At 36.3% G+C, this 9992-nt stretch overlaps 1 protein-coding gene across 1 annotated transcript; it reads left to right on the plus strand.

The window, feature by feature from the left end:
- The first annotated feature begins 47 nt into the window (after window positions 1-47).
- On the plus strand, window positions 48-9363 carry LOC115443736 (exosome RNA helicase MTR4). The gene is given in 19 exon segments (XM_037445666.1): window positions 48-240; window positions 334-415; window positions 417-460; window positions 576-818; window positions 1030-1204; window positions 1685-1796; window positions 1881-2083; window positions 2428-2668; window positions 2853-3043; window positions 3220-3321; window positions 3671-3844; window positions 4002-4104; window positions 4237-4409; window positions 4778-4969; window positions 5190-5431; window positions 5673-5909; window positions 7863-8025; window positions 8569-8731; window positions 9142-9363. Coding segments are annotated over 19 exon segments (3090 nt in total). The 5' UTR covers window positions 48-148; the 3' UTR covers window positions 9300-9363.
- The last annotated feature ends 629 nt before the right edge of the window (window positions 9364-9992 follow it).

Raw genomic sequence — 9992 nt, forward strand, 5'->3', positions numbered from 1 at the left:
CTGAAAAAACGGATGTATAAGCCAAGCCTAAGAATGGCACTGCTAAGTGACAGTTGTTCATTGTTGTCTGTTGACATGAGGCGAATAGAGAATTGTATCCAAGTTGTTTGAAGCATTGTTGTTTTATATATGAAAGATCATTAATGCAATGGCAGATATAAATAATTTATTCGATTGCTTTGAGGCAGAAGGAAATGAGGCTGCTATACAGCTCCCTAATATTAACAGCGCAGACGAGTCGTAAGTTATACTTAACCTATAATTTAGTTTTGATTCATTATCTTTTATTATTCTCAATTCTCCATGTTCACTGCATTTTTTAATTTGTATTAGGCAACCGAAGGAACAGCTAACGCCAGCTTCTAATAAACGTCACCACGAGGAGGTCGAATATGCGGATACGACTGTAACAAAAAACTAAAGAAAAAGACGAAGAGGAGGATATATTAGGAGATATAAAGTAAGACAGAGTGTAGTGTCAACAATTGCACAATATATTTCATTTGAAATAGACGAAGGTATATACATGGGTATAAAAGTAACATAAATAATACATTCTTTATTTAACTTTTCAGTCTAGATCTCCTACACTCCCGTATTGTAATTCACACATTAGAAGCACACGAGGGGTGCACGCACGAGGTTGCGATACCTCCCAAACATGACTATGCTCCTCTTGCTCCTCTCACATCTGAGCCAGCTAAACAGTACAGTTTCATATTAGATCCATTTCAGAAAGAAGCCATATTATGTATAGACAACTTGCAATCAGTCTTGGTGTCTGCTCATACTTCAGCGGGAAAAACTGTCGTAGCAGAGTAAGTGTCATTCAATTCTTTTTCAAAGGATAATATTGAATTACTTAATTGTAGTAAGAATGCGATAAAATGATGTCATAGTAAAAAAGGGTTACTAAGTAGTAAACATTGTACAATATATTTATGATATTATGTTCTATTATGATTAGTATCTGTAAAAGAGATTTTTTATGCTATTGGTATTATTTTATGACCTCTTTTTTTACACTAGATATGCAATAGCACTCTCACTGAAGAACAAACAAAGAGTTATATACACAACACCTATAAAAGCCTTGTCAAATCAAAAATACAGAGAGTTCTCTGAGGAATTTCATGATGTTGGTCTTATCACTGGAGATGTAACCATAAATCCTTCAGCGTCATGTCTTATCATGACCACAGAGGTAACATTATAATAATATATAAAAAAAACAAGATTTAACCCAATCTAATTGTCTATAATAAATTACATACTGGTTTGCCGTAACACAGTTTTGTGGTCTCTTTTGTCTTGACTTCAACCAATAGATTTTAAGTTGTTACTTTTAATGCACTAATAAGCTGTGAAACAGTTTGCTAATACAGATGGGCAATGCTACCTATAAAATAGGTTTTTTTAGGTATAATCATAGCTCAATTGTTCTGAACATTGACAGCAACAATATCCTTTGGTTTATATTTCGGATGTGCCATGGTAAAATATTATATAAATTCATTGCATTGTTAACCATGTTTTGATGGGAATCAAATTAATTTACATGCTTAATAGAATTCAACTTATTTTATTTTTGACAATAAACAGTCACAAAGATCAACAAGCTTTTAACATTTACAATCTACAGACTCAGGGTGCCGCTTGATAAATTCTTAATATATTTTTGCAGATTTTACGAAACATGTTGTACAGAGGTTCAGAAGTTATGCGAGAAGTGGGGTGGGTGGTATTTGACGAAATTCACTACATGAGGGACAAAGAGAGAGGCTCGTTTTGGGAAGGTAATACATTATTTTTATTTCCATAAAAACAGTATTGAATTTTTTAAAAAATAATATCTACAATATTACTTATCTTGTTTTCAGAAACATTAATTCTCCTACCAGACAATGTCCACTATGTGTTCTTGTCAGCTACAATACCGAATGCGCGTCAATTTGCTGAGTGGGTGTGTCGCCTGCACGCACAGCCATGTCACGTTGTGTACACAGAGTACAGACCTACTCCATTACAGCACTATATATTCCCGGCTGGAGGAGATGGCATACATTTAGTTGTTGATGAGCAGGTATTTAATATGAAAATATATTAAAGAAAACAAAAACAGTCATATATTACACCTGTATCCTCGAAGGTGTAAGTAGATGTGTAACTAGGGCACCCATGTTTTGACATGTGACTTCCATCTCAGATTTGATATAGGACGAGCCTTTAGCTATTTCGGACACAAATTCCAGACTCCAAGCTGATATTGAGTACACAAATCCGATATATTATTTGACTTGAGATTCCAAAATGGGACTGCAGAGTTGTAGTACACACACAATTTAACTACGCCACTGAGGCAAGAAATATAATCTCGTATTTAATTTCAATATGCGCCTTGTTACTAATTTATCAGTTATTCCACAGGGTACGTTCAAAGAAGACAACTTTAACACAGCAATGGCGGTGTTAAGTAATGCTGGAGACGCGGCTAAAGGCGACCAGCGTGGTCGTCGCGGTGGCCCGCGCGATAAGAACCAGACTAACATATTCAACATAGTCAAAATGATCATGGAGAGGAATTTCGCGCCCGTCATAATATTCAGTTTCAGCAAAAAGGACTGCGAGTTGTACGCAATGCAAATGGCGAAGCTTGACTTTAATACAAGTAAGAATTTCATTTGAAATTTCTTTTCTAATGTGGCAACCAGAGTAAATCAGTAATTGAATTAAAATTTTAGTTTCTAGCCGAGTACTATTTTGTTTTGGTTATAATATACAGAGTGTTATGTTATTGGCATGGTATATTATAAAATATACCGTCATCATAATATCCCATTTGTTATTTTTAGTTGAGGAGAAGAAATTGGTAGATGAAGTGTTTAATAACGCAATGGATGTTCTCTCTGAGGAGGACCGCAAGCTTCCTCAAGTAGAGAATGTGGTACCACTGCTGCGCCGCGGTATCGGCATACATCATGGCGGACTGCTGCCCATATTGAAGGAAACTATTGAAATATTGTTTGGCTTGGGACTTATCAAGGTATAAACAGAAATTCGGATTTGTAAAATTATTTAATATGATTGATTTTATTGCACATAATTAGTTTTTGGGTTGGAAGTAACTTAAACAAAAGTAACTGTTAAAAGTATGGTATCATGCTCCTGCTACTGGTATGACCAGACGACCAGAAAGTTCATTTTTGGATAACTTTACAGGCCCTATTCGCGACGGAGACATTCGCTATGGGTTTGAACATGCCGGCCCGTACTGTAGTGTTCACAAGTTGTCAGAAGTTTGATGGAAAAGAATTTAGATTTGTAAGTATGCTTTATTACCGTTAGTTATTAGCTTTGTTCTTTATCTATGAGGACTTTTCGTTTATATTGTTACATATAATGCTATTTACCAGTCTCCATAATTACGGAGTGGCAGTGCTATTTTGTATTTACATGACTAATCTATATATTGTTATTTTATCTATATATTTTCCACTGAGTATTTAAATGCTACATTTGATTAAATTTAAAACTTATTAAAAAATCAGGTCGCAATTTTTGTATCATCATTAGCAGTCAGTATGCATCTTAACTTTAGATGAACAACAACAGTTCCTGTTCATTTATCGAAAATAAAATGTGCTTATATTATCCATTATATTTCTTATAGATATCATCAGGGGAGTACATCCAGATGTCAGGTCGAGCCGGGCGGCGTGGTCTCGATGACAAGGGCATCGTGATACTGATGATAGACGAGAAGGTCACGCCCACCGTGGTCAAGGGCATGGTGCAGGGCAAAGCAGACCCTATCAACTCCGCCTTTCATCTAACTTATAACATGGTTAGTGGTTCAATTTATTTAGCAACACATTTTACTTATAAACTTATTTTATCGTTACAAGATGGTTAAGAATTGCTTAAATAGCTGTCAACGTTTCTGGCTCCTAGTTTAAACCTTATTCAGAGATATAACATTTTAATGTGTGAATTATTTTTAGGTACTGAATTTGTTACGAGTTGAAGAGATTAATCCAGAATACATGTTGGAGAGGAGTTTCTTCCAGTTCCAGAATCAAGCTGCGATTCCAGATCTCATTGACAGTAAGATTATTTGTATATGTAGTGATGTAAGAATAAATATTACAATTTAATCATGAAAGTTAAAAATGGATTCTAAATTGTTTCATCATGTATAATAGCTTTTTAGTATACGACTTATTTATTTTTTGGTAGAGTTAAAAGCAAAGCAGAAAGAATACGACGCACTGACAGTGGAGCATGAGGACTCGATAGCCACATACTGCAGCATCCGATCGCAGCTGGACCTGCTCGGCAATCAGTTCAGGTCGTTCATCACCAAGCCGGAATACTTGAAACCTTTTCTGCAACCTGGACGACTTGTTAAAGTAGGATAATATTATAATTATGATAATATTTTTTGTAATTAAAATTCAAATTATGTTTAAAATTTTAATTGCATTACTTTATTTTTTTTTATTGTTGTTTAAGTTTTTTATATTAACAATATTACTTAAACCTTTATTAGTATATATTTGATACGTAAATCACATATCCGACCTTCCACAATGGAATAATAATATCGTCAGTGGATTGATTGATTGCTTTAAAGTATATGGCATTACTGGTAATGGTTACTTGTTTCCTTCTTTGCTGAGCGGTAATACGGATGTGGAAATCTTTGAATTCTTATTTTTATAGCATTCCAATTCTGGAACGTTAGCAGCACTAACTTATTTTTAATTATCGCTCTCAGGTGAAAACAGAGAAATACGAATACGACTGGGGTATAATAGTGAACTTCAGACAGAAAACCAAAGCGGGCAAAGGTAAAAAGGAGGAGAACCCATTGACATCTGACCCGGTGATTGTGGTAGACATTCTGTTGCACGTCAAGAAAGCGACGGACAAAGACACTGAGGTCAATGTGCCGTGTCCGCCTGGCGAGGTAAGATTACGCAGTTATTTTTAATTTGTATTATATTTTTAAAGATCTCCTAACCACTATAAGACTTATATACAGGATGTTTTATTAAGCTGCGTTAATATTAAAATTGTATGCTGAATTAATTTATTAAAATTACATACAATAAATTTATGCATAGTATTATAACATATTGTAAACGTAGTTCAGTTCTTATTTTATGGTTTTAAAAATGTTAATACAGGCGGGCGACGTGGAAGTAGTGCCAGTGATTCACACGCTCATCTATCAAATAAGTTCTCTACGCGTGTACTATCCTAAGGACTTGCGGCCCTCGGACAGTCGCAAGTCAGTACTGAAGACCATTGGCGAAGTGAAGAAACGATTCCCCGACGGACCACCGCAGTTGAACCCGATAAAAGATATGAAAATCGGCGACCCAGTGTTCAAAGAATGTGTTGATAGAATACAGATATTGGAGGAGAGGTTTGTGATCGAAGTTATTGCTTACTATTTTTAGGAAAATTGAAATATATTTTGGTTTGATCAACTATGTAAATACTCGCTTTATGTCAAGGTGCGTAGTGTGTACCCCAAAGTAATGTAATAATCTTTATCCCACAATAAAACATGATAGTGAAGAGAGTTTTATAACGACTTCCACTTTAAAATAAATATTTAAGTTTATAAATAGAAGATAGTTATTAATAATTTTATTTTCGTACAGATTATACGCACATCCGTTACACAAAGACAAAAACCGAAGCGCACTCACAGCCGCGTACGAGAGGAAACAAGAGCTCCACGAGGATCTCGTCAATGCCACAGCTGAACTGAAGAAGGCAAAGAGCGTGCTGCAGATGGACGAGTTGAAGAAGAGGAAACGAGTGTTGCGGCGGCTCGGATACTGCACCGCCAGTGATGTTATCGAGATTAAGGGACGGATAGCCTGCGAGTTAAGCAGGTATGTAGGTGTTTTAAACCAACAGAAATTATAGTAAGGTGGATACGAATATAGCGTTTTATAGCCTTCGAAGGCAGGAGAGGCTATTGCGAATAGGGGACCGGACAAATTTTCAGAAGGTGTTTTAAATTGATCATTGTGGATATAAATAGCCAAGAAAAATAGTATTTTGCACAAATAAAGCTTAAAAGTACATAAAACCATGCCTAAATGTTAAATAGCTATAATTCCGCGCAAATGCTACATTATGTCATTTCGTCTCGTGTGACGTCATACGTGGATAAAACAACTTGACAAGTCTTGTCATTTTGGACAGTGATTCAATAATGCCAGATTAGGGTTATTTACCCTAGATTTAGGGTAAACTGAATCAGCAGGGTATTTTTTTATGGTAATTTTGGGGTAATTCTACGAGTTAAGGTATTAAAGCTATTGTTTCACACGGTATTGTAATAAATATTGAGCTTAGAGAAAGATGTTTCCTACAAAAATTGTAGGCCATGAAACAATTATAATTTTTTATTCAATACAATTTTCGTGTACAGCTAGTTGTTCCTTATAAAATGAGATAATTAAATTAATAATTATTGAAGTGGAAGTGAAGAAAGAAGTGGCGTCTGCGTAGATAAGGATATAGAAAAAAAAGTACCGAATTATTTATGATTGGTTTAAGGGTAAAATTTTAAATTCCAAATAATCCTGGGGTAAAGAGAAATTATGATCTGGCAACACTGCATAGACCGTGTTAATCTCAGGCAATCTCAGGTTACTGTGTAACAACCAGAATTCTATATAAATAAATATTCTATTCCATACCTTGTGGCAGCTAAAACATAAATAAATACATCTCATAACCATAACCTCCCTGGGTGTACAAATGATTTAATTAATTGAAATATTCATCGATTTATTTTAAAGCATTAAAATAACACAACGTGGTATGACATCCAGATGACGTCTGTTGTTTACATTTTACCCACGTGTGTGACGTCATGCGCCGTGATTGGTGTTTCATTTGCCGTAAAGAATAGACTAAAAATATTATAATTATTGTATTTTATTTATTGATTTAAAAATACAAATCACAACTCTTTTACAAAAACAAATATGAGATAATATTTTTAATATTACAAACTTTACTTTAAACTGAATTTCAGATTTTTTGGTAATACCTGTCCGGTCCCCTATTTGATAGTAAGTTGTCACCATCGCCTAGGGACGTAGATAGGGGCATAGCCTAGTTGCTGCGTCGATCAAAGTGAGATGTTACGTCTCTAAACGGTTGCTAGAATTATGTTGGGCTGTGTTACTGGATTTATACCAGGCTACTATAAACTATTCCATAGGGTTCACCAGGACGGGGTTAGTATGACAGTTTTATCATCGTGTGTACGATGGTCGGTCGATGTCTACTGTCCAGTCACGTACCGGTATATTCAATACATGACTACCAATGAAATGTGTAAAGTGGGTAAATGTAAATATGTATAATGGGACGTCGGTCACATACAGGGTCATTTTGACATCGCGTTACTAAATGAAACCACATACTTATTTACTTGGAAATAACACTTTCCAATAAGTTACTTGAGCCGTAGATTTAAAATAAAAAAAAGTGTAAGTTTCGAACAAAATAAATATTAATAAAAGTAATTTTAATTTTATGCGCCCTAAAGTAACTACTACTACTCTAAGAGAATTCGTTGCAGTGGCAACATCAAACTTTCAGTCAGAAATACACCCACGCATACGCCATATTCGCATTTAACTAGTAAATGATCAGAAAATGAAAACCAGGTTTTTTGGTGAAAATATTCGTTATTCATGGATAATTTTTGGCACAATGTCAGCAAAGGTGAAGACGAGTATGTGGTTTCATTTAGTAACGCAATGTCAAAATGACCCTGTATATGTCGTGGACAGTCGGTAAGATTGATGTGGTGTGTCCGCCAGCGCCGACGAGCTGCTGCTGACGGAGCTGATCTTCAACGGCGTGTTCAAGTCGCTGAGCTCGGAGCAGAGCGCGGCGCTGGTGAGCTGCTTCGTGTGCGACGAGAACTCCACGCAGGCGAGCGCCTCGGGCGACGAGCTGCGCGGCGTGCTGCGCCAGCTGCAGGTACACACTGCGCATCGTACGGCACACGCGCGGCACACGCGCGGGACAGCCACCTATCCATTGTCTACTCGGTTCATGCAAATATAAATCCCACTGCTGGCCACGGGCCTCCTCTACTACTGACGGGGATAAGGACTTAGTCCACCACGCTGGCTAAGTGCGGATTGATGTCTACTACCACAAAATGCCTATAGGGAATTTCTCAAGTATACAAGTTTTCCTTCACCGTTGTTAAAGCAAGCGATAATTCACAAAGTATAGACATATAATTTTAGAAAAGTCTGAGGTGTGTGTCCGTAGGATTCGAACCTGCGGACATTCGTTTCGGCAGTCCATTCCATACCTAACTAGGCAATCGCCGCTAAAAATATGTGTAGTTAAGTGAACACTGAAATTTTAAATACAACGAAACGCTGTAACGAATCACATGAAACCTAGACCATGTTCACGACTGAATAATGGCTACATTACAGTTACACTACAAATCGCGGTTTTATCAACCAAATACAATAGAGATTTAAATAAGAGAATGATGTGTTACAGGAATACGCTCGTCGAATAGCCAAAGTTTCTATTGACGCGAAAATGGATCTAGACGAGGACGAGTACGTGAACAAGTTCGGGCGCACGCTGATGGACGTGGTGCTGGCGTGGGCCAAGGGCGCGTCCTTCCTGCAGATCTGCAAGATGACCGATGTGTTTGAAGGTACACTTATACATTCATTTTTATAGTAGGTTTTGCTCGCGGTTCCGCCTGGGTGACAACCTTCTCCGGAATAAAGTCCCAATGTGTATTTTAACGAGACGAAAGTAGTGTATGTCCTTTTAGGGTTCGAGCTTTCTCGGTTTCTAATTTAGTTTTAATCGGTTCAATTTCTAAGCTGCGTAAACGATCACGCTTTAATGAGTACTTACTGTCTAAGAATACTTACAACTATTTTAATTTTCGCATTTATAAAATGAGTGTGGACAGATTTTTGCAAATTATCAGAATGAAAAAAGAACTAACAAATCATCTCTATATATGTCAAGGTATTATTGATACCAAATTTTTTCGAATACGTTATATATTCTTCATAATGTTTAATACTGTTTTTCATTGACTATTTCTTGCAGGCTCAATAATCAGATGCATGCGACGACTTGAGGAGGTTCTACGACAACTTTGCCAAGCGGCGAAGAATATTGGAAACACGGACTTGGAGAACAAATTCAGTGACGCCATCAAACTGTTGAAGAGAGACATCGTGTTCGCCGCCAGTCTTTACATGTGAAAGACTTGCTATAATATAATTACGTCAATGCTGTATGTTAATAAAGTTATAATTTTATACAAAATGCTTTTTTCACTTTTTCCACCTTATAGTCAGTTTCTTCAATTGTTAAGGCAAAGGTATCAGTTAAACTAAAATCCGTTAAAATTGACACAATACAAACTTTGCAAAAGTAAAAACACAATGTTGTCACTACACAAACATCATACCTTTTGTTAAAAGCAGCGACCACAATAATAATATATTCACCCAAAGTAACTTGAAGTGTTACTGTCATGTAGAAATTGGCAGTTGTATAATAAAGTTCTTGAGTATATTCATACAACTTTGCGGTTAATGCGCAGTAGCTATAATTATTAGAGGTTAATAGCCAGTTCCTTCCTACGAAATGTAATAGTAAAATTAAGGTAAAGTATGCCATAGTTGTTATAACACAAAAGTCATACTAAAGGAAATGTAACATTCATTATAAGTGTCGAACTCAAAATAATAAAAGCCAACGTTAATGTATATAAAGTGGTAATAGCGTGGTAAAAGGTGTAGAGGGTGGATGCGGCGTAAACTTCACGCTGCAGTTATATCAATCGAACTGTATGGTTGCTGGCAAAAATCGGACCGCATGTCGTGAGCCTTTGCAGTGCGTGCCTACCTTCAGCTTATATCGGCTCTGTATACAGATGAAAATAAAACCAA

This window comes from Manduca sexta, unplaced genomic scaffold (genome assembly GCF_014839805.1).
Source record: "Manduca sexta isolate Smith_Timp_Sample1 unplaced genomic scaffold, JHU_Msex_v1.0 HiC_scaffold_1932, whole genome shotgun sequence".
Taxonomy (NCBI): domain Eukaryota; kingdom Metazoa; phylum Arthropoda; class Insecta; order Lepidoptera; family Sphingidae; genus Manduca; species Manduca sexta.